The sequence below is a fragment of the Mus musculus genome, chromosome 9, assembly GCF_000001635.26.
Source record: "Mus musculus strain C57BL/6J chromosome 9, GRCm38.p6 C57BL/6J".
Classification (NCBI taxonomy): domain Eukaryota; kingdom Metazoa; phylum Chordata; class Mammalia; order Rodentia; family Muridae; genus Mus; species Mus musculus.
The window spans coordinates 57,384,883-57,410,112 of NC_000075.6; the positions used below are offsets into that span (position 1 = coordinate 57,384,883).

Sequence of the window (25,230 nt, forward strand, 5' to 3'; positions counted from 1 at the left end):
CCATTATGACAGGGAAGTCACTGTAACTCAACTCAATGACTTTGTATCTTGGTGAGTGTGAAAGCAAATAAGTTCAGCCAAGGAACTTAAAGGAGTAAAGACTCCTCACCTGTCCCAGGGTTGTGTGACAAGACTATCCCTGGGCAGACACAGCCCATTCACCCCAGATAGAGCACTAACAGCAGACCAAAGTAAGGACATCACCAAAGTCCTACCTGGTGAACCAATGAGGTTTATTGGGGTTACATACAGGAGCGTGAATGACTGTAAGACATCTGCATCACCAAAGCCAACCCCAGCATGACTGACAGCTCACAAAAGCAGGGAACCTAGAGCTCACTGCACAGCCTGCAGACAGCTCAGCAGGTTGGAGATTGTCCTCCAGGTGGCTCAGTTAGTGTGAGTCTCTTCCAGGCAGTTCAGCTGATTTCAACATGGAGGCTGAGAAGGGATCACCTGTGGCAATGGGCCCATCATGCTGCGTCCTGTTGGTGGCTCAGGAAGCAGAGAGCTCTATTAGAACCAGAAGTAGATATCATCTTCACCCCTGGAGTTACAGATGATTGTGAGCTGCTGTATGGGTGCTGAAGATCAAACCTAGGTGTTCTGGAAGAGCAGCCAGTGCCCTTAACCACTAAGCCACCTCTCCTGCCCCTATACTTGACGTCGTACAAAACCTCCAAATTGCCTTTCAAGTGGTCACACCATTGTGATGTTTGGATCCACTCAGCACACTGGCTGCCATCTCAGTCAACAATCTCAATGATGTTCAAGGGCTCCTGATCACACACTTGGCCTTTTCTCCACCCACCCCCACCTGTCTTTCTTTCTTCAGAGGCATAGTGTGATGTAGCCCATGTTGGCCTCAACCTTGTTCTATGGTTGAGGCTGATCTAGAACTCCTGATTCTCCTACCTTAACCTACCAAGTGCTTGGCTGACAGTTGGTTGGCATCACACCTAGTTTAAGGAGTGCTGGGCATCAACGCCAGGGCTTTATGCATGCTGGGCAAGCACTCTACCTCCGAGTTACATCCCCAACTCCCACTTTTCTTCCTTTTTTTTTCTTCTTTTGAGATGGGCTTTGTTGTATAGACTTGTATCTTAGTCATTGTTCTGTTGCTGTGAAGAGGCACCATCACCAAGGCAAGTATGACAAGGAGCATGGTGGCATGCAAGCAGGTGCTAAGGCAGTATCTGAGAGTTACCTCTTGATCCTTAGGCAGAGAGGCAAAAAGAGAGAGAGACTGGGTCTGGCAATGGGCTCTTGAAATCTCAAAGCCCACACTCAGTGAGTAACACGAGTCTATTAACTAGGTCACACCCCTAATCCTTCTAATCCTATCAAAGAATACCATTCCCTGGTGACTATGCATTCAAATATATAAACTACTTATTTAAACTACCAAAGGTGGACTATTCTGAAATTCTCTACATAGACCAGGCTTGCCTCAAACTTGCATCCTAGCCATTGAGGGACAGAGGCAAGGGTACTGTTGTGAGCTTGAGGCAGTGTGAACTATACAATGAGTTAAAATCCAGCCTGGGCTACAGAATAATATCCCCACCACGACCAAAAAAAATTATTTTACCATCATTTATATAATTTATGCTTTTGCTGGGATTAAAATATTTCTGACTCTTTAAAACTAGGGTTTTCTCTGTTATTGCTATTTTTGCTATATTCTTTGCAATGTACTAAATAAACTTGCTTTCTCTCTTTAATTAAAAAAAAGGGGGGGCACAAAGTCCAGAAAGATGATTTAGTGGTTAACAAAACTGACTGCCCTTGCAGAGGACTAGGGTTTGATTCCCTGCATCCAGACAGTGGCTTACAATCATCCCCAGCTCCAAATCCATTGATCCAGAGGATCCAATGCCCTCTTCTGACTTCTATGGGCACTGGGCACACACATACATATAGGTAAAAACACTCGTACACATAAAATAAGAGACATCTAAAAAGAAGGTGGAGCACTGTTAGATGACTCACTAGGAGGCAAGTACCCACCACTAAGCCTGACAACCTGCGTTTGATTCCTGGGACCCACATCGTGAAAGGAGAAAATTGACTCCTGCATGTTGTCCTCTGACCTCCACATGTGTGACACAGCACAAAATGCCGCGCCCCCCCCCCAAAATATAATATTAAACCCTGTGTGTTTGAGTCAGGCCACATGCAGCTGACCTCAGACCCACTATAGAACAAGGCCAGCCTTGAACTGCTTCCAAGCTCCAAGTGCTGAGATTATAAGTATGTGCCATCACGCCTGGCTTTTTTCCTGTTGATAAACTTTTGGGCTGCTACCAATTTTAGGTCATTATGAATAATGTTTCTTGATTGTGGGAATCAAGTATTTGTAGAAACACATGTTTTCATTTCTCTGGGGCTGATAACTAGGCATGAGATTGTTTGGTTACTAGGTAAGCATATATTTAATTTTCCCTGGTTAAATAGCTACTACCCTTTTACCTACTTTTAAATTGGGCCATTTAGACAGGGATCACAAGAGCACGAAATCACTGGGTATTGAACTCATGGCCTGGAGTATGCTAACCCTGCACTCTACCTCTGAGCTATGCTTTGTCCTCCTTGCTTTCCTGATGAGTTGTAAGAGTTCATTTTTGCTTTCTCTCTTTCCCCTTTAAAGACAGGGTTTTACTATGTAAACCATGCTGGCCATGATCCTACAGAGATCCTTCTTGTTTGGTCTTTCCAATGCTGGGATTACAGGGATGAGCTGCTATGCCCAACTCTAAGAACTCAATCTACTTCCAGGTGGTGGTGGTGTGCCCCTGAACCTCAGCATTCAGGAGGCAGAGGCCAGCAGAACTCTGTGAGTTCAAGGTCAGCCTGGTCTACAGATCAAGTTCCAGGACAGCCAGGACTACACAGAGGAACCCTATCTCCAAACAAACAAACAACATAACAGTCCACTAACAGATACAGCAATTGCTAACATTTTCTTTCAGCTTGAAATTTATATTTTATTTTCTTTCTGTTCCCTTCTGAAAAGCAAAAGTTTTGTGTGTGTGGGGGGGGGGGGGTTGTTTGTTTTTGTTTTTTGTTTTTTAAGTTTTTGAGACAGAGTCTTGCTATACAGCCCAGGTTGGCCTGAAACTTGGGATAATCCCTCTTCTCCAGCCACCTAAGTGCTGAGATTATAGGTGTGAATCATTACATCTGTGTGGATCATGGTTTTTGTGTGTGTCATATCTAAGAGATATTTGATCAAGACTAATTTTTCTATTTTTGTATATATTTTATATTTTTGTAGTTTGTTATATTAGTTACTTACTTTAGATCTGTGATCGTTTTTAGCTCATTGCTGTACACAATGAGAAGGTGACTGTCTACATTATAAGTCTGGTACGAATCTATTTCTTAGTATATTTACTTATTATTTTGGTGTATAGATAAGTTACCTGGAGACTATTTGTTTAAAAGGACTTTCAGGGATAGAGAGCTGGCTGAGCAAGGAAAACTGTTTGTTGTATGAGCCTGCTGAACAGTGTGTGAGCCTCAGAATTCATGTAAAAACCAGATGAAGTAGCTCTCCTCCATCCTTATCGTGATATGGGACAGAGAGACAGGAGAATCAGCCAGAAGCTCTAGAGACAACTAATCCCCTGTAGACAGAAACTGACAGATGAGAGAGAGAGAGAGAGAGAGAGAGAGAGAGAGAGAGAGAGAGAGAGAGAGAGAGAGAGAGAGAAGAGGTAGAAGGAAGAGTGGACTTGTCTTCTGACACTGTCACCCTAAGCCCTTTCTCTCCCCTCATTAAATTAGTTAATTAATTAATTAAGTTAAAGGACTTTCTCCTCACTCACTAAGTTGTAATTTCCAGCCATGGCCCACAGAGAAAGAAAAGCTGAAGTGCAGGCATTGTGATTTATTTGTTATTCTGCCTTCTGTTACCCTTTTCCACACATTTGTGCTTTAATATACAAGGGTGGGGAGACGTCTTGGTAGCACTATTATGCCCAGGAGACCACCAGAGATCATAACACCGATGCAAGTACACAAAAGAGCCTTTATTCGAATCCAGACTCAGATCACAGCTTTCCCTGCTTTGCAGGTTAGGAATGCGATGCTCACGTCTAGGGGTTTGGAGTATATATGGGAGATGCATAAGCTGGTGCTTTCGAGCCTTGGTGTTACATGATTGGGTAGAGGGTAAAGGAATGGTATCCTTCAGAACCGAATATGTTTGTTCAGACAGCAAGGCAGGACCATACAGCAGGAAAAGAATCTTTTTGACCTGGGAAGAAATAACTTATTCCATTATCAGAGGCTAGTGTATTTTTACAAGCTGGCCACAGCTGTCTGGGAACACTTAGTTGCCTCTTCCCCCATAGCTCTAGAGTGGAGGCCTTATCACTTCAAGGGCACTAATTTTCTCCTTCCTTCAAAGGCAGGAGGCATCTGCACCGAGGGTGGGGTGGGGGAGCTGGCTGGCTGACTTAGCATGAAAGGGAGTGTGAGACTCAGTGCCAAGGATTAAAGCAGAGACAAGGGCAGGGTGCCTTGTATCTCTCCAGCACAATTCTGCAACAGCAGCACTGAGGAGGCTGGGACTGGATGGCCAGAAGTTCAAAGCCAGTCTAGTCTACCTAATGAGAGACTCTCACCCAGGAACACTCATTCAGGTGATCAAACCTAGAGCCTTACACATGATAGGTAAGTTCTATACTACTGAACCCAAATCTGCTGGGGTTTTTTCTTTCTTTTTTTTTTTTTTTTTCCTTTCTCAAAATAGGGTTTCACTCTGTAGCCCTGGCTGTCCTAGAACTCACTATTTAGATCAGACTGGCCTCAAACTCACAGAGAGTGCTGGAATTAAAAGTGTGTGTCACCGTCACCTGACCAAATTTCTCTATACAATGAGTCTGCCAATTGCTAGGTGAAATATAAATGTCTCATTATTTTCAAAATGCTTTGTGAATTTTAATATGATTTTAGAAATTTGTTGAGTATCTTGCTTTTCTTTTCTTTTTTTTTTTTATTACCATGTCAAATACCATGGCGAGATGGCTCAGCGGGTAAGAACACTGGATGCTCTTCCGAAGGTCCTGAGTTCAAATCCCAGCAACCACATGGTGGCTCACAACTACCTGTAATGAGATCTAGTGCCCCCTTTTGGTGTATCTGAAGACAGCTACAGTGTACTTATGTATAATAATAAATAAATCTTTGGGCCAGAGCGAGCAGTGACTGAGTTGACTGAAGTGAGTAGAGTTGACCAGAACAAGCAGAGGTCCTAAAATTCAATTCCCAACAACTACACGAAGGCTCACAACCATCTGAACAGCTACAGTGTACTCATATACAAAAAAATAAATAAATAAATCTTAAAAAAAAAAAAAAAACAAACCACCATGACCAAGGAAACTTATAGAGGAAAGCACTTAATTTAGGGGCTAATAGTTTCAGAAGGTAACCATGATCATTGTGGTGGTGAGCATCAGGCAGACAGGCATAGCACTGGAGCAGTAGCCTGTGAGCCTAGTCAGAGAGAGAGAGAGAGAGAGAGAGAGAGAGAGAGAGAGAGAGAGAGAGAGAGAGAGAGAGAGAAACTGAAAAATGTGGGCTTTTGAAATCTTCTTCATCAAGGCCATACTTCTAATCTTTCTCAAATAGTTCCATCAACTAAACACTAAAAATTCAAATATATGAACTTATGGAGGCCATTGAAACTATCACACTGAGAATTTAGAGGTCTAAAATCCTCTCTCTCTCTCTCTCTCTCTCTCTCTCTCTCTCTCTGTGTGTGTGTGTGTGTGTGTGTGTGTGTGTTGGTAGAGGATGAGGTGGGGGGAGATAGTAGGTCTAGGTCTCACTCTGTAGCCCTGGGGATTGGAACTCACTATGTACCCCAGACTGGCATTTACTGTGTGACCAAACTCTTCCTGGGAGACACAATACACACCTACTCACTCCAGAAAGAACAAAATATGGATAAAGTCCAATCCAGTGAATTAATGAATTTTACTGAGATTAATTACAGGAATATGGGTGAGAGGTTACTTATAGGAGCAGAAATGACTCAAAGACAATTGCATCACCAAGACATGGCTGACATCACCAAGCATGGCTGACAGCTCACAAAGCTGGGAACTTGGAACACAATGTGCAGCCTTTGGGCCGCTCAACTGGGTGGAGAGTGTCCTTTCCAAGTAACTGATTTAAATCTCTTTCAGGCCGCTCAGCTGGTTTCTGCTTCTCCCACATAGCGGATCTTGTCTCAGAATCTTTGCAGCTCAGTTTCTTTCCTCTGAGAGGGATTGTCTTAGCTTTTATTGTTTACTATGGTAAGGAGGAGCCTAATGAATCTGGTTACTTTCAGGAACTTCCTGAAGCTATTTTGAGTTGTTTATCTTCCTGCTTAAGGAGCTTTCTGCAGGATAAAATGTTTCAATCTCAGAGGAAATTGTTACATAACAGCACAGAGCGATCCTGCTAAGAAGTTGCTTTGGTTTTTGTTCTTTCACTGTGCCTGAACTCTTACCAAACTCACTTTAATTATTTACTTTTTGTCTTTCCCAAATATGTTTATTGCATTTTATTTGTTTGATTTTGAGACCGGCTTTTGGTATGTAGGTCAAAATGGCCTCGTGATTTTTGATCCTCTTGTTTTGTTTCAATCTCCTGAGTACTAAGATTCCTGGTCAGTGCTTGTAAGTAGTACAGCTCTGAAGGGACTTAATCTGGCAGTTGAGAACCAAGAAATACTACAAAGTCACACCTCACAACAAACCTCACACTAGAGATTTATTGGAAAAGACACAAAGGGCAGCTGCCTCTGTCCCGGGTGGGGTGTGGGGTGGGATGAGCAGCAGAGAGCCAGGCAAAGTAGGCTCTATATAGAGTTTGTTGGGGAGGGTTGGGGGTAGAGTTTTCCAGGATGGAGATTGATGGGATTTCAAGTCCTGAGCCCAGAAATTGGTGAGTTTTCGAGTTCAGGGATTGGTGGGGTTTCAAAGCCAGGAAATGCGCTGAAACTTTTTATCCTACAGGGCCACCACACACAACTGGCCTATTTATTGTATCATAAAAGTTACTTTTGCTGTAAGCAGAGGTAAATGCTTATGATCTGAGCTATTTGGGAGGCTGAGGAAGAAAGATTGCAAATTCAAGACCAGTCTGGACTACAGAGCAGTACCATTTCAAAATAAATGTTTAAGCCGGGTGGTGGTGGTACATTCCCTGAATCCAAGCACTTAGGAAGCAGAGGCAGGTAGATATCTGAGTTCAAGGTTAGATGGTCTACAGACTGAGTTCTAAGACAGCCAGGGCTCTACAGAGAAGCCCTGTCTTGAAAAACCAAAATTAAGTAAAACTTTAAAAGGAGCTAAAAGTGCAGCTCAGTGATATTGTGTTGTTAGTTGCCTAGCATGTGTGAGGACCTGGATTCAACTCCTAGTAACTGGAAAAAAATTATTTTATTGCATTTGTATTTAGTTTGTGTGAAAGCACAGTGCACATGCACACTCAAGTGTACTTGTGCATGTGTGGCAGACAATTTATGGGAGTCAGTTAGTACCTCTACCAGAAGAACCATATCACTGGTCCATAACATTTTTTAAAAATAAAAATAACAAAATAGAAAGATGGGGTGGGGGTGGGTGGGTATGGGGGACCTTTGGGATAGCATTGAAAATGTAAATGAGGAAAATACCTAATTTAAAAAAAAGTGTTAAAAAAAAAAAAAAAGAAAGAAAGATGGGTTAATTGGATCTCCTCTACCCTTGGAAAAGCTGGCACCGTGACAAACATCTAAACCTATAAGGGTCTGAAAATCGCTGAAGGAAGACCCTGGACTCAGATAGTATGCAAAAATAAAGAGCATTTATTCTGCAGAAACTCCTAGCATGCCAGAGTCCACCAAGAATTGGCAACCCAGATAGAGACATTCAAGTTCCTTTTATATCAGGACTGCTTAATTGCTTCTGAGATAACAGCAGACTTCTAAAACTTAGGGCACATTCCAAGGGGTTACAGAAACCATTAACCAAATGTCATAAAGAAGACATACACCACTGGACCCCAGGTGCAAAAACAGGAGATAAGATATTGACTTGGTTTGTCTAAACAAAATTTCAAGGATGGCTTAGTTACTGTCTTGAACTTTTCGTGACCCTGAAAGCCAGTAACCAATGGTGAAAGTTAAGCCAGATGATTGCTCTTAGTGTATATGTATGTAGGCATTCTCTTTTATAACCTCTTACTCAATTTATGACTGAATTTATGTGCAGACTCACAGTGAGCTTTTTTACCATGTGAATGCATGCTCTGAGAGTCATGCAAGTACTGAGAACAAAAGGCAGAGATAAGTCCCTCTCCCCTCTCCTCCCCAAGACTTTAACTTGGAGAAGCACAATTCCCTGCAAGTCTTTTTACCTAGCCTCCAGCTGTTCTCACCACAAGGTGCCAAACCGGGAGGCTGAAGCCTCCAGTCCCAGAGCAATTCAGACAAGCTGATCAGCTGTAGCAGTAAAGTACCTTACACTCAGGATAGAGAGCAAATGGTCCATGGCCTAGTTTCTGAGTGGAGATAAAAGGGGATATGAAAAATGAACTCCTTGAACCTCAACACTGATAAAGAAAAAGGGCCTTTGAAGCTTACTGGTCGATTCCCAGCACCCACATGTCAACACACAACCATCTGTAGCTCCGGTTCCAGGGATCTGATGCCCTTTCCCAGTCTCAGCAGGCACCAGGCACACAGAGGGTACACATTCATACATGCAGGCAAAGCACTCATGCACATAAAATAAGAATAATTTTGTAAAACGCCTCTTCTACTTTGTCATCTGGTTTGGCTACCCTTCTAACAGCATCAAGAAACTTCAGACACTACTGACTAAGCCAAAATCCCCTCTGAGACAATGCGTGTTCTTCTGAAAAACAGTACAATCAAAGATGTCAAAGACAATAAATCAAATGTGCTCATATAGGACTAAAATAATCTACAATTATGGGTTTTTGACACTTGCTTCTTATCCCAAATATAAGGAACACCCCTCACAAATCTACCTTACAATTTTGCTTACAAAAGGCAAATCTTTAAACCTTGCTGTAAATTACAATTTCTGATCGGTAATCTAGAAAGGCTCAGGCTCCTACGTAACCAGTGTAAACACACCTAAGCTCAGCTCTCCTTCAAGAAGCCCACAACCACACGCAGGTATGTCTTGTCTTCTCTGTCTTGTCTTCTCCTGGGGGCCTCTTTTTCTTAACCATCATGCTTAAAATCTGTGTTGTAATCTCTTAATAAACTCCAACTCTGCCTCTTCATACTGATTTATCCCGACATTTTTTTTTCTGTGGTAAAGACAAGAATACTGGGTTTGCTTGAGTGGAGGTCCCTAAGGCAAATTGGAACTTCTCAGGTTGCTGTGGGCAACAGCATGCAGCTGTGCTTCCATCCTTCCACTGCCAATAGACAGGAAAGAACTGAAGGAACAAATGGAAACCCAGCAGTGCCGCCAGGCCCATCTTTGAAGTTCATTTTAGGCTTAGGTGTAAAAAGAGGGCCAGCCAAGTGCATAACTGGGCTGAGGAGATGGCTCAGTGGGTAACAGGCTTTTCCAAGTATAAAAGCCTGAGTCTAGAACTCAGAGCCTATGCATATTTATAGCCCAGTGCTCTAACCACCATGAGAGGAGGGATCTGAGAACCCTGGAAGCTTGCAGCCAGCATCAAATAACAAGAGACCCCATCTTAACAAAGTTAGGATCAACACCAGAAGTTGTCCTCTTATTTTCACAGAAATGTATATGTGCCCAAACCCACACATACACATTACACATACATACACACACACACAAACACACACACTTATTACACATACCCACACAATACCCACACACAAATACATATCACACACATATAAATACCCACACACATGTTGCTCACAGCACATATACACATACACACATATCATACACATATCACACATATCAAACACATCACATATACATATATCACATAACAAACTACACACACATGTACACACCACATACCTATTACACACCTACACATACACACATTATACACACATATATACACATAGTCATACACATATCACATACATACACATATCACACATGTATCATAGACACATATCACATAACAGACAAATTACATACACATATATAAATTGCACATATGCATATCACACACATACATATACACATATATACACACATATCTACAAACATATCACACACATATACATACCCCTACACATATACACACCTCACACACATATACACACCACACACACATATACATATCACACACACACACAAGCAGAAAGAGGAGAAAGAGATGGGTGAGGAAGAGGAAACATAGCTAGCAGTCCCAGCCTGGTGTGGTCCCACCTGTCACCATTGTCTTAGCTCCAGTCTCTCCCATAAGGTGGTGTGACACATTGTCAGACTGCAGGAAATCTCTTTGAAGAAGACAAGGTCCCTCCTTTGACTGACATCAGTCTTCAGCCGTTTCCTTCTCCCAGCTTGGGACTCCTAGAACAATTCCAATTTCTTGGAGTCCATTGTTTCAATACCTGAATAGCATAAGGGTAAGGTCCACATGTCCCTTTACAGTATTCCTGCCAGTGTACTACGGGGTCTCAAGGGAAGGAAGGTTCCTGATTTCAGAAGTGGCCGAATTGCCTAGGGTACCTCATACAAGTACAATAACCTGAGGTTTCCACAAGCCAGAGCTTCATAATCGAAGGTTGGTCATGTTTAATGAATGAAGATTAATAAACTGTTTTGGAGCAGTATTTTTGGATGTGAGTATATGATAAAAAGTCCAGGCAGCTCCCATAGCCTTCCTATGTAACCTCTGCACATTCACTAATAGTTCAAACTTTGTGTTCTAGACTTGGCTCTGCACCAAGGCCCAGCACTGCTTCAAACACTTGCAGCTGGCCCAGGGAAGTAGAATGTGGAGGATATTCTTGGATAGAGGTGAGAGATCCCAGGATGCCAAGCCCTGCAGGGCACCTCCCGAGGGTGTTCCTCCTAGTTTGTCTTCTGTTGCTGTGATAAACACCATGACCAAAGGCAGCTTGGGGAGGAAATGGTTTACACCATCTCACTTACACTTTCAGATCACAGTTTGTCATTGAGGGAAGTCAGGGCAGGAACACAAGGCAGGCACTCAGAGCAGAAATCTTGGAAGAACATGGTTTATTGCTCTGGCTCTTACTCCTCAAGCTTTCCTATACTTTCCAGCACAGCCAGCCCAGGACTGGCACCATCCACAATGAGTGGGGCCCTTCTACACCAATCTACAGTCAAGACAGTATCCTACATACATGGCCACAGGCTAATCTGAGCTGGTAATCCCTCAATTAAGATTCCCTCTTTCGGGCGTGGTGGCGCATGCCTTTAATCCCAGCACTCAGAAGGCAGAGGCAGGCGGATTTCTGAGTTCGAGGCCAGCCTGGTCTATAAAGTGAGTTCCAGGACAGCCAGGGCTATACAGATCCCCTCTTTCTGGATGATTCTTGGTTGTCTCTAGTTGACAATAAAACTAATTAGGACAATTCTAAAAGAGCTATAGCGTTAGCTAAGAAAGGAATGAGGGCAGGAAAGAACTGTGTGTCTGTCTGTGGGTCTATGTGTGTGTGTGTGTGTGTGTGTGTGTGTGTGTGTGTGTGTGTGTGTGTTGAGGACTAGCTAAACAGCATGTCACCCAAGAACTCTATCTGGTTTAAGACTGTACCTAGTGAGTGACCTCACCTCTCCCGGCTTCAGTTTATTCACTGGGAAAGTAACTGGTAAAAGGACTCACCTCACAGGGTGACAGATGAACTCCAATCCCATGTGTAAAGAGGACATTTCCAGTCAATACTGTGCTGTGTGCAAAGGTAGAAACAAGGCTAGCTGGAGGAGCTGGAGGAGAAGTTGTGAGTGGAACAGAGTACAGTGGGTGAGGAAGAAACAGTGAGCAATTCCAGTGGGGCAAGGACTGGAGGCCATGAAGAGACCCAAGAAGCCAGTGAGAGCATATTCTCCTCCCATGAACACATAGACACAAGCTTTGCTAATATTCTGGGTACATTAGCAGTACTATAGCTTCCATGGCATGGGAGGCCATTTTTCCCCTTCTGGCTCAAACTTCACTGGAAGGGTTGTGATCCTCTGGAGACCTTGTTACCCAACATTTGCAGGGGAGCCATCTTGCTAAAGAATACACAAAAACTAAACTGTATGAGCAGCCTTGGGGATAAGACTATAGTCTCACCTCTGAAGAATATCCTGGAGGCAAAGTTCAACCCATAGAAGGGAAAGTGTCCTAGAGGAGAATTTGTGATGTGGAGTGTGCTCGCCAGGCAGTGCAGAGCTGGAGGGTTAGAGATGTAGACATGGTCTCCTAAACTTAAATGGTAGCCTAATCAGCCTGAGAACTAACAAAGGATAAACCCTAGGTCATCCATATGGAGTAGTCACTACTAACCTCTGGCAAGTGCCAGTGACCAGCCCAGCATCCAGGTAGACTGAGGTAGGCAGTGATGGGTGGCATCGGCAGTTACAGGGCCTAAAGTTGCAATTGCGATTGGTAAATTTTCTCTTTCTTTAACTCTTTGCTATTCTATAGCCAAAAGCTGATGCCTTCTGGCAGTAAACTTGTGTTAGCAGCAGGGGATTTAAAAAAAAAAATCTTAGTTATTTGTCTCTTTTCTCTCTGGGTCAAATGCCCCTTGCTGGCTAGGCTTGGAGTTCACTAACTCTTAGTGAACCAGAGAGAAAAGAAAAGAAAAGAAAAGAAAAGAAAAGAAAAGAGAAGAGAAGAGAAGAGAAGAGAAGAGAAGAGAAGAGAAGAGAAGAGAAGAGAAGAGAAAAGAAAGACCAAAGACACACATGCTGTATGAAGCTGAAGAAAGCTACCTCATTGTTTTATGTGGTTCTTGGTTTTTATACTTTCTCTAAAAAATTACCTCATACAACTATCAGGTAGAACGGTTACAGCAGGATGATTTATTACATGATTTTCTAAACACTTTTGCATTCCAATAAGTTCATAGTAAGCTTAAGGCAATAATTCATGTCATAGATTGAAAGGTTTTAGGAGTTACAATAGAATTTTTACATGTATTTCCATTAAGACTAGTATTTGACTAAATATTCATTATCTGTCACTAACCCCCCATAAGTTCATTATAAGTTCAAAGCAATAAATTTTGTATCACAAGTTAGCATAGTTTTGTCAGGAGACAAATCATCTGCCTAGTGTTTCATTATTTTGAAGTCTTGTATAGACTAGTCAATATTTTATTTTCTATCTTTGCACCTACGATAAATTGTCTATTCCCAATTTATGACCTTTAGTTACCAGTCACACCTAACCTAGAAGGAATGTTTTCCTTGACCATAAATTTGTCTCAAGCCTGCTTTCTTTTCCTAGTGCAATTAGCCTGTGACACATGATGGCTTACAGATCTCTATTTGCAGCCTTTATTCAATAGGGGGCTTGAGATTAGTTATATCAGTTTAGAAGTTCTATAAAACCATGGTCAGGAATTATGAAATCATCAATTTGTTTACATAGCATTACTACATGAAAGTACATCTTCATGTTGATGTGCAGAAAATCTAGCCAATAGGGTGGGCTGAAGCCCAGGAATCATTAGGCTATGGAATAGTGGCAGGAAAGGCATATCAGCAGCAAGAAACCATCCTGGGATGAAGTCTCTAAGAGGCCCTGTACTCTTAGAGCTCACCCATCATAGCCACGCAAAAACAGTGGGTCATCTCCAGAAAACTCAAATGCCTGTTTTAGTCACTGTTCTATTGCTATGAAGAGACACAATAACCAAGGCACCTCTCATGAAAGAAAGCATTTAACTGACAGCTTACTTACAATTTTAGTCCAGTATCACCATGGTGGGGAGCACAGCAGTACACAGGCAGGTGCTAGAGCTTCCGCTGAGAGCTACACCTTGATCCTTAGGCAGAGAGGCAGAGAAAAAGAGACTAGGCTCAGCATGAGCTTTTCAAACCTCAAAGTTCATCCCCAGTGACACAATTCCTCCAATCAGCCCATACCTAGTCTAAAGAGGCCACACCTCCTAATCCCTCTAATCCTTTCAAATAGTGCCACTCTGATGACTAAGCATTCAAATATATGACCCTTTGGGGGGGGGGGGGAGGTCATTCTTTTTTTTTTTTTTTTTTTTTTTTTTTTGAGACAGGGTTTCTCTGTATAGCCCTGGCTGTCCTGGGACTCACTCTGTAGACCAGGCTGGCCTCGAACTCAGAAATCTGCCTGCCTCTGCCTCCCAAATGCTGGGATTAAAGGCGTGCACCACCACTGCCCAGCTGGGGGTTCATTCTTATTCAAACCCCTACACACCCAACATTGAGCCCTGACTTGCTTTCTAAAACTAAAGTAACTTGTTGCCGGGAGCCATGGCCTCAGCCATGGCCTTGTGGATATTTTCTAGCTTACATAAACAATCCTGAGAGAACATTCGTGGTCATAACAGTAAGAATATTTATGGGAAAAGAAGACACTGTGACCGTTGGTTTCAGGAGCTAAAGATTGCCACCTGACCTTCAGAGAGCTCCCAGGCTCTTCCAGTTTTCAGAGCTTGATCAGTATGATTGTCTTGCTCTCATTCTTCGTGTCTCCTCTCTCTCTCTCTCTCTCTCTCTCTCTCTCTCTCTCTCTCTCTCTCTCTCTCTCTCTTTCTCTCCTGCCCTGGGTCCCTGCTGATTGTCCCTTCAGGGCCGGGGGGGGGGGACGGGGGGGACTTGTTCCTCTACATTCTTGCCTTTCCTGCACCACTGACCTCAAATTCCTGTGGGCCAGGCAAGATGTTATTAATCCTCAAACATTCTTTAACTGAGCACTTACTGGTTACACCTAGCAAGAGCAACAGCCAACAGTAAGCCAAAAGAGTTTTTTTTTTTTTAAAGAAAGCTCTCAGTCTTCTTCCCACCTCCTCCTTCCTGCTGCTCCTATGCCTATCTATGTGGAGCCATGTTCTCTGCCATGATAATGGACTAAGCCTCTGAAACTGTAAGAAAGCCTCCAATTAAATGCTTTCTTTTATAACACCTGCCTTGGTTATGTGTCTCTTCACAGCAATAGAACAGTGACTAAGACAAATAGTTTAAGATCTTAATTTGTTTTTCTAGAAACAGTGGACATTATTCTATTTACCACTTTGGTGGGAGGGAAGGTGTTATAAAGAGAGACATTTACCCCCTTTCCTTTGGTTATCAGACTACTGAAATAATGGACATCAAGAAATTGGAATTTACCAGAAGAGAAAGGCTGAATCCTGATGGTACCCAGAGGAACACTTGTCTCATCGAGAAAGAGGCTGCACAGACTACCTTGCAGAAAAGACTGGAGCATAGTCAAAGATGGGCCAACATGGATGGGACTGTGCCCTGACCATGCTAAGTTATGCATACCTGCTGTTAGGGTTTGAAAACCATTAAAAGAAGATCCCAGACTCAAATAGTATGCAAGAACAAAGAGTGTTTATTCTGCAGAAACAACCAGCATGCTAGGGTCACCACTGCTTCTGAATGGTGACCCAAAGACATCCAAGCCCCTTTTATAACAGAACAGCTTAGTTGCTTCTGAGATAACAAACAGACTTCTAAAACCTAAAGCACATTCCAAGGGGTTATAAAAACCATTAACTAAAGGTCATAAAGAAGGAGCTGAGGATATACACCACAGGTGCAAGGACAGGAGATAAACTATTGACTGGGTTTATCTATACAAAACTTCAAGAACAACTTAGTTGTTTTTAACTCTCCATGAATCTGTAAGCTAGTAACAAATGATGAATGTTTAGCCAGATAATTTCTCCTAGTGGATATACACGTAGACATTCTCTGTTACAAGCCTCTTATTCAATTTATAACCTGAATTTATGTGCAAACTCGTAGTGAACTTTTTACCATGTGATCATGCACTCTGAAAGTCATACAAGGGCTGAGAACAAGGAGCAGAGACAGGCTTCTCTCCCCTTTTCTTCTGGAGACTTCAGGTAAGAGCCTCACAATTCCTGCTGAGATAGAAAAAAAGCTACTTTATCTAGCCTCCCACTGTTTTACTATGAGGTGCTGTAGCTTCTTATCTCAGAACAAAAGACAGTTGGTAGATGTCACAGACCTCTTTGTTTTTCTCAATGTGGCCACAGTTCTCTGTTGTTACTTGTTCCTTTGATTAGCCTGTTGAAGATGGGTGTCCTCTACTACCATGTTCCTCTCCAGCCCTGACAGACAATAAAGTCTGTGGTAACACTATTCAGCTTAGGCCCAGCCTGTGTGAGAACTAACTACCATCATTCCCCCTCCCCCTGTGACTGGCCAGGTCTGCATTATGTTTCTGTTACTATGTTCAGATTCACAATCCACTGCCTACTTTCTCTGCATCCCAAATAAATTTAAAGCAAGCAAGCAGACAATCAAAAAACACTGAAATTGCTAATAGAAAGTAATTTAGTGGGCTGAAGAGATGGCTTAGCGGTTAAAGGCACTGACTGTTTTCCAAAGGTCCCGAGTTCAAATCCCAGTAACCACATGATAGCTCACAACCACCTGAGCCCTCTTCTGAGATCTGATGCCCTCTTCTGAGGTGTCTGAAGACAGGTGCAGTGTACTTACATATAATAAATAAATAAATAAATCTTTTTTTTAAAAGAAAGTAATTTAGTTACCATTTTGGCCAAACTAGGAAGATATATATATAGATCCTGATTTCTTCGCACCATGCCACATGGCAGACTTATGATTCCTGGGATATCAGGAGACAAAACTCAGATGATCCAGAGATTTGCTGTGAGTCAGCCGAATAGGTTCTTTCCTAGTAAAGGATGACTCAGGCCATCAGCACAGAGAGACTGCTGGCCTTCCCTCACTTCCCTTTGAGAACCTCAGGTTCTTACCTGTAAAAATGGGGTTAACAATGCTTACCTTGAAGGATGGATAGGAGGCAGGAGCAAACATTTGCCATAGGCCAGGTACCAGATAAGCCTGAGCTCCCTTCCAGTACTTTCTCCCCCTTGCCCCCATCCTGCCAGTGTCCTCACCATACCTCTGCTTCTGATGCCGGGGAAAATGATTTCTCAATAGATCCAAGTGACATGTGAGATTCCAAGCTCAGACTTAACCATGATCTCTTCAAAGTACAAGAGCAAGAAATGATTTTGGCCCTGTTCTTAACTGGGGTGCCTTTGCTTCATCTTCCTTGAGTGTATGTCTGTAAGTTTCTGCCCACCAAGGCAGCTGGAAATCCCTTAGTCCTCACTTTTGAGACCACTGAAGAGCATGCTGGGAGACAGTTGCAAGGCTGGAAGAGAAGCCCACACAGCCAGAAGGACATGTGCTCAGTTTGTCACCCTAAATGAAAGGCACCTTTGAAACTCTCCTTCTTCTAGGAATCTCGAGGGACAGAAGGGAATCTGCTGTGCCTCCGGTACCCAGGGGCCTACTATCTGGGCTAGCAGGTAAAAGGTCACCACCTAATCTCAGCAGATAAGAAGCCACCATAAGTACAGTCCATGGCGGCAAGGGGTGGCAAGCTTCCAGATCACACCTGCATCACAGCTGCGAGACTCCCAAAGGCTCAGATTTCCCACTGGACAGCTGCCCTCCACACCCACCTGCTACCAACATTCTTTTGCTATGAGATGACGGGTAGTTAGTTCCCTTGGCCCGACCTCTAAGTGCCTTTGCTTTACCCCGGGTGGTACCAAGCCTGGCTAGATTATCAGAGACTATTCATTCCATCAGGAAGCTCTCAGGATACACAGCCTGCCTCTCACTGGGGTCTGACTCCAAGATGCTTTGTTTCAAAGTGTGCATTTTTGGGGTTTGAGGCTGACCTCAAAACTACAGTATATTTGTGAAGGAAGCTATGGGAGGAAATGCAATGAAGGAGCTGTTAAATCAAGACTGGAAAAGCAGGTGTCTAGAGGTGTCCACGTACAGGGACAGGAATGCTCCGGCTGATACCAGGAGAATGCTAAGGAGCAGGTCTCCTGCAAGAGCATGCTGGGAGACGGTTGCAAGGCTGGAAGAGAAGCCCACACAACCAGAAGGGCATGCGCTCAGTTTCTCACCCTAAGACAGAGTTCTTTGTGCCCCCTAACTATCCGGAGCTGCACTATGAAGGCAGTTATTGAGATCAGGGAAACCCTTAGTCACGCAGACCACATACGACACCTGTCTAATCTGGGGCTCCACGTGGCTCAGTCCTGTGCATCTAAAACCACACACCGGCCAAGGGAGAATATAAAGTGAGTCCAACCCACAATTCTCAGCAATGTTTCTCAAAAATTCCTTCATCTCCTACCCATCTGCAGACTCCTATTTTAAGTCAAGCCCCTGGCCATCATCCTGCCTGAGACTACCGATTGTACACAGGTCCCTCTCAGTTCTTACATAGTTAACATAAGAGCCTAGTTTCTTTATTCCTTGGTTTAACTTATTACTCCTTTACCTACTGCCAGAATTTGCCACAACAAAAGAGATCCGGGCAAACCCAAACAACAAGGCTTGTTTCCTTTTTCTTCCCACCTTCCCAGTTCTGAGTCCTGATCTGTTTTCCTAACACCAAAATTCCTGTGAACACAAGGACACAGTCCTGTCAGGAGAAAGAAGAAATACAGGTAGCAAAGCATTATTAACATATATAGCCTGGCCTGTGAATAAATCTAGTTCCAACACAAAGGTGCCATTAAGTTCCCTCTCTCCCACCCCAACTTGCCACAAAAATGCTGTTTTAGTCTTTTTTCTGTTGTTGCTTATCCTTTTTCTCTTTTTTCTTTCTTCCTGTTTTCCTTTCTCTTTCTTTCTTTCTTTTTTTTTTTTGCTTTTTGTTGTTGTTTGTTTGTTTTCAGGCAGGATCTCTTGTAGCCCAGGCCGACCTTTAATCTTCTTCTTACATGATAAGTTCCTTGAGGCCAGAGACCTCAATGGCTTATTAGGAACACTCAGGGAAGTCATGTGACAGGTACAATGGGCCCATTTCTACTCCAAAGACCTTGATGAAAATCTCTTCTTGACTCCACCAAGTCTTCTCCCTGCTTTGCCTTGCATTAACTCATTACCAAGTCTTTTTTTGACAGGGTTTCTCTGTGTAGCCCTGGCTGTCCTGGAACTCACTTTGTTGACCAGGCTGGCCTCGAACTCAGAAATACACCTGCCTCTGCCTCTGAGTGCTGGGATTAAAGGCGTGCACCACCACCGCCTGGCTTTCCAAGTCACACACACATGTTGTATTACAAGGTACGTCCCACCAGAGACCACCACATACACAGGAAGTCTTTATTGATGGCTGGTGGCTACATGGGGAACTTGCCCAAATCATGAAACCCTAAGCCTTACAGCCTCTGTCTTTTATGCACAAAACCCACATCCTGGTTATCATACTTCAGTTAGAAGAAAGGAAGGGAACACTTGCCTAGCCAGCCTGTGATGGCTAAATTTGGTTGTCAACTTGACTACGATTTGAAATGGCTAAAACCCAAGCAGTTGGGCACCTTATGGAATTTTCTTGATTGGATCATTTGAAATGGGAAGACCACCCTAAATCTGGACCACATCTTCTGGTGTCAGCCCACATAAAGGACACGGAAGAAGGAAGCTTTTGACTTTCTTCTGTGTGCCCATACTTTTGCTGGCAAGTTCATCTGTTGTGTTACTGAAGCATTCCTTTGTTGGTCTTAGAATCTCCTTCCTCAGAATTCTGATGAAGACTGAAGTCTATCTTGCCCTCTAGGAATCCTCTGGGACTCCACAAGAGATTCTTGGCCTTTCCAACAAGAGACAGCCATTGTTGGAGTAGGTGGACTACAAACAGGAAGCCACACAAATAAATCATATACATGTATACACACTATATAGATATATACATATGTGCATATGTGTACACACATACATATATACATATGTATATATGTGTGTGTGTATGTATATGTATGTATGTATATATGCTCCATCAGTTCTGCTCCTTTAGCAAACCCTGACTAAGCACAGCCATATCAGTTGACTCAACAACCCTGGTAATCCTACAGGTGACAAGTGTTGCAGAACCCTTTTAAAACAATTTACTAGTTTTGTGTCAGATAATATGTTCATCTGGCTTGAGATTTTAAAACAAAGTCTGCCTCCCACCACTGCTTCTCAAAGTCTCTGCCAAAGGGTTTCTTACTCATTCCCAGTATATATTTGTTCCACACACAAACCAGTATGAATCTATTCCCCCTCCTTTTTTGTTTGTTTGTTTGTTTGTCTTGTTTTGTTTTTCAAAACAGGATTTTGTCCTGGCTGTCTGGAACTCACTCTGTACACCAGGCTGGCCTCGAACTCAGAGACCACCTGCCTCTGTCTCCAGAGTGCTGGTGTTAAAGGCATGTGCCACCAACCAGCTCCCCTCCCCTCAGGTTTTTTATACACAAACTGTCGTGCCATACGTGATTTTTCCTGTACTTCGCCTCAGAAATCTTCCCAGATTAGGAGCTTTCCTAGAACTGCATTTTGTGTCTTGTGTAGTGGTCCAGCAGGCAGACTCCAACTTATTTAGTCATAATCAGTCTCTGGTTGTTTCACAGTGAAGAGTTTCCAGTCTTCCATTGCTCTCCCAATTTGCCTTTTACTGCTGGACGGACAGACACAGTGAGCATAAGCAACTTGGGGAGGGGAGGGGAGGGGAGAGGAGAGAGGCTTTATTTCAGCTTACACTGCAGTCTTTTGGGAAGAGGAGTCAGAGTGGGAACTCCAGGCCAGAACCTGGAGGCAGGAACTAAAGCAGGGACACACAGAGTTGTGGTATATATTTCTAGATGTCTCCTAGAAAGACTGCATCAATCTACAGTTCCTAGCAACATATATGATGAGAAAACATATATGATGTCTAAGAGAAAAACCTTTCATTTGAATGTGACTTGATTGATATCACTCTCATCATATAAGTGGGTACATAGTTTAAGGACAATTCATGTGTTTGTTTTTCTATGTGAACGTTTTAAAGCTATGGTGTTTGTGAAGGTCAGAGGATAACTTGTGAGAGCTAGTTCTCCCTGCCCACCATAGGGCCAGTGACCAGGCTTGGCCACAAGTGTCTTTACCAGCTGAGCCAACACTTCAGACCCCAGACTTTTGTCTAGGAACAAAACAGCCTTCGCTGTCCTGGAATCGCCTTGTAGACCAGGGTCGTCTCAAACTCAGAGATCCACCTGCCTCTGCCTCCCAAGTGTTGGGATTAAAAGAGGTGACTCACCACACCCGATTCTGAGTTTTGTTTTTTAAGATAGTTCAGACTGGCCTTAAATTCACGATGTACCTGAGAATGTCTGAACTGACTCCCCTGCCTCCACTCCCCAAGTACTGGGGTCGTAGGTATGCCCCGTCATCATGGCTTAGCGCGAACTCTTAATCCTCTTATTACTCTTGTGTTCTTGGTCTGTTTCTAGTCAGTAAGCAGCGTCTAAATTCATAGCTTAAATATGGGCTGGGTATGTGATTCAGTGCTGTTACCTGGCAGGTGTGAGATCCTAGGGTAGAGACAAAAAACAGAGAACTGAATTCCCATAGTCACTTGATGACCACCTGGAGTATATACCAGTCTCTGGTAACATATATCTTATATAGGCATCTGTACTCTGTACTCTAACTGCAGTTGACTTATGACCCTATCCAAATGGCTAATCTCGAGAAAAGCCTAGGCTGTAAGGTTTACTACTTAACCGGATAACCCCAGGTCTGTGTGTTCTCTCAGTCACGAGCACACACACAAAAGTCCCATGATGATAAGCTCACACAGCTTGGGGCTGGAGAGATGGCTTGGCGGTTAAGAGCACTTAGTTTGATTCCCAGCGCCATATGGCAGCCCATAGTCATACATAACTATAGACCAGTCATACATAACACATACGCAAGCAAAACACCCACACATATAAATAAAACATTAAGGGGGATAAAGACCAATATCTTCCCACACAACTGGTCTAAAAGAATATCTGCGTGTCCCCTTGCATCTCTCCTCCCTGGAACTTGCCAGCTGCTCCCTTGTGGTATTTTCAATAAATTCCCTTTGTTCCTACACTGTAAATTCTTTTTAATGACTGTATCTCTGGCCTCCCGTACTGTGCTTCATGGCTCTGAATTTGACCCTCAGCAACACAAAAACAGAGACCCAGGTGTTGTGGTGCATGCCTGTAATCCCAGCACTTGGGATGCTTGAAGAGGGAGGATCTCAAGTTCAAAGCCAGCCTGAGCTACATAGTTAGACCTTGTCTCAAACACATACGTCAGTGACAGATCCTGCATATCGTAAGAGCTGCGGGTGAGTCCCTTGGGCATCTGTACTGGCAACCTGTTTGTTTTTTCTATAGTCAAATCTATCCATCTTTGCTTTTTATGATTTGCTGTTTTCATCTTTGTTCAGAAAGGAACAGGATATGACCCTTACTCTTGCCCCACATCCCCACCCACACAAACACACACACACCTGACAGCACAATAAACTTGAAATGACTTTCTGGGTTCTGTAAGGCACAAGATAACTGTTGCTGTACAAGAGAGCCCAATGGCAGAGGGACACAAAGGAAAGACAATTCTAATCCTGTGTTTTAATAAACAGGGACACAAGGACTTGGGTAAGGACCATTTAATCCAGCCTACGTGGGCCAGTGAAGGCTTTGCAGAGGTGACTTCTGGTTACCTTGAGCAAGCAACACATTTGTGAGTCAGCCGGGTGACAAATGTCTTTCCAATAGAGCTTCATGTGCAAAGATAAGAGGCAGGAAAGAACATGGCTTGTCCACTCTGGCAGCGGACAGGGGGCCCTTCAGGGTTGGCTCTTGGTCAAGGGAAGAGTTAGAAGAGCAAGGTCAGGGCCTATCTTGAGGCATCGAAACAGTGGCCGAGGGGCCAGGTGAGCTGTGCACAGAGGAAGATCTGGAGGGCACAGAGGAACATCTGGTGGGCACAGAGGAACATCTGGAGGAGCCCAGCATAGCAGCATCCTAGGAAGACGCCATGCAGGCTTCTAAGTAAGACTGCAATTTCCAGACCCAAATGTTTTCTTCTGCCAAACTTACAGAGTTCTGTAAGTTATTAAGAAACTAAAACAGTGTTCTCCTGTATTTCTTTAAGTGATTTATTAAAGTCCTTCTTGATGTCCTCTACCATCATCATGAGATATGCTTTTAAATCTAGGTCTAGGTTTTCGGGTGTGTTGGGGTGCCCTGGACTGGGCGAAGTGGGAGTGCTGGGTTCTGATGATGGTGAGTGGTCTTGGTTCCTGTTAGTAGGATTCCTACGTTTACCTTTCGCCATCTGGTAATCTCTGGAGTTAGTAGTTATAGTTGACTCTGTTTAGAGATTGTTCTTCTGGTGATTTTGTTACCGTCTCTCAGCAGACCTGGGAGACAGATTCTCTCCTCTGAGTTTCAGTGCTCAGAGCACTCTCTGCTGGCAAGCTCTCTTACAGGGAAGGTGCGCAGATATCTTGTTTTTGGACCTCCTCCTGGTCGAAGAAGAAGGCCCAAAACAGGGCCTCTCTCAGAAGCTGTGTTGCTTTGGCAGTTCCCAGAAGCTGTCAGCTTCTGTGGTGCAGACTCTCACCTGTGCAGACTAAATTCCTAAGTTCCAGGGAGTCCTGGAACCAAGATGGCGACCGCTGCTCCTGAGGCTGAGGCCGCCTCCCAAGCCAGGCGGACACCTGTCCTCTGGTCCGGACGGTGGCCGGCTGTCTGCAGCCTGCAAAGGGTACTGCCTCAGCGGCTCTGTGCTTCCGCCTATCCCAGAAGCTGTCCGGTTCTCTGGCGCACCCTCTAACCTGTTCAGACTAATTTCCTAGGTCCCGCGGAGTCCTGGAACCCAGATGGCAACCGCTGCTGCTGAGGCTGAGGCCGCCTCCCAAGCCAGGCGGACACCTGTCCTCTGGTCTGGAAGGTGGCCGGCTGTCTGCGGCCCGCCAAGGGTGCTGCCTCAGCGGCTCTGTGCTTCTGCCCGTCCCAGAAGCTGTCCGGTTCTCTGGTCCACCCCATAATCAGCATCCAAACGCTGACACCATTGCATACACTAGCAAGATTTTATCGAAAGGACCCAGATGTAGCTGTCTCTTGTGAGACTATGCCGGGGCCTAGCAAACACAGAAGTGGATGCCCACAGTCAGCTAATGGATGGATCACAGGGCTCCCAATGGAGGAGCTAGAGAAAGTACCCAAGGAGCTAAAGGGATCTGCAACCCTATAGGTGGATCAACATTATGAACTAACCAGTACCCCGGAGCTCTTGACTCTAGCTGCATATGTATCAAAAGATGGCCTAGTCGGCCATCACTGGAAAGAGAGGCCCATTGGACACACAAACTTTATATGCCCCAGAACAGGGGAACGCCAGGGCCAAGGAGGGGGAGTGGGCGGGTAGGGGAGTGGGGGTGGGTGGGTATGGGGGACTTTTGGTATAGCATTGGAAGTGTGAATGAGCTAAATACCTAATAAAAAATGGAAAGAAAAAAAATCAAAACAAGCAAATAAGCATAACAAATCAAAATTATACATGCTGTGTACCCTAAAAAAAAAAAAAAAAAAAAAAAAGAAACTAAAACACATTCTCTGAAGAACAATTCTGCCCATGATGATTTAAAAAACACAGAGCCTCAGAAGAAACTGTCTTGTTACTACCACCACAGCACCTGACAGTTGTCCTGCGTTTCCTGGTCGCATTTGGCTCAGATATGCAGGACTGCCCTAGGTGGCAGTAATAGTGAACCTCAGTGGCAGGACCAGGCACGGTGACATCTTCTGCTCTCAGCATTTGTTTGACATGGCCTCTCACTGGCTGGCCTAGAACTCACCGAGCTATGTCTGCCTGTGCCTCTGCAGTGCTGAGGTTAACGGCATGCACCGCCATGCTTGCCTTCCCTTCACCGTTGTTGTTTGAGACAGGGTCTTACTGTGTCCATAGACAAGGCTAGCCTTGAACTCAAAGATCTGCCTGCCTCTGCCTACTGAGTCCTGAGATTAGAGGCATGTAATACACCACCATGCCTGGCTCTGCCATAGCCTTTGAAACAGCATTTTATACCTTGTGTTGACTAGTTTTATGTCAACTTGACACAGACCTAGAGTCATTTGGGAAGAGGGAACTGCAACTGAGAAAATGACCCTACCAGATTGTCCTGTGACAAACCTGTAGTGCACTTTTCTTGATTGATGACTGATGTGGGAGGGCTCAG

At 44.0% G+C, this 25,230-nt stretch overlaps 1 protein-coding gene and 1 long non-coding RNA gene across 8 annotated transcripts in view; one reads left to right on the plus strand and one right to left on the minus strand.

The window, feature by feature from the left end:
- Nucleotides 1-212: 212 nt before the first annotated feature.
- Ppcdc (phosphopantothenoylcysteine decarboxylase) overlaps nt 213-25,230 on the minus strand; it is a 55,063-nt gene continuing 30,045 nt past the window's right edge. For 2 of the 7 annotated variants that reach the window (XM_030244503.1, XM_030244504.1), the window contains one exon: nt 13,879-13,963. In XM_030244503.1, the coding sequence (XP_030100363.1) occupies nt 13,883-13,963 (81 nt within the window). In that variant the 3' untranslated portion in view covers nt 13,879-13,882. Of the gene's footprint in view, nt 514-1,073; nt 1,217-13,878; nt 13,964-22,595; nt 24,133-25,230 lie in introns of those variants that run through there. The other 5 variants (XM_011242792.2, XM_011242790.2, XM_011242791.2 and 2 more) reach the window with 5 other exon arrangements.
- 4930430J02Rik (RIKEN cDNA 4930430J02 gene) lies at nt 6,188-15,482 on the plus strand. The gene is made up of 3 exons (NR_040729.1): nt 6,188-6,311; nt 10,892-10,979; nt 15,247-15,482. It is a non-coding gene; the product is annotated as an RIKEN cDNA 4930430J02 gene (long non-coding RNA).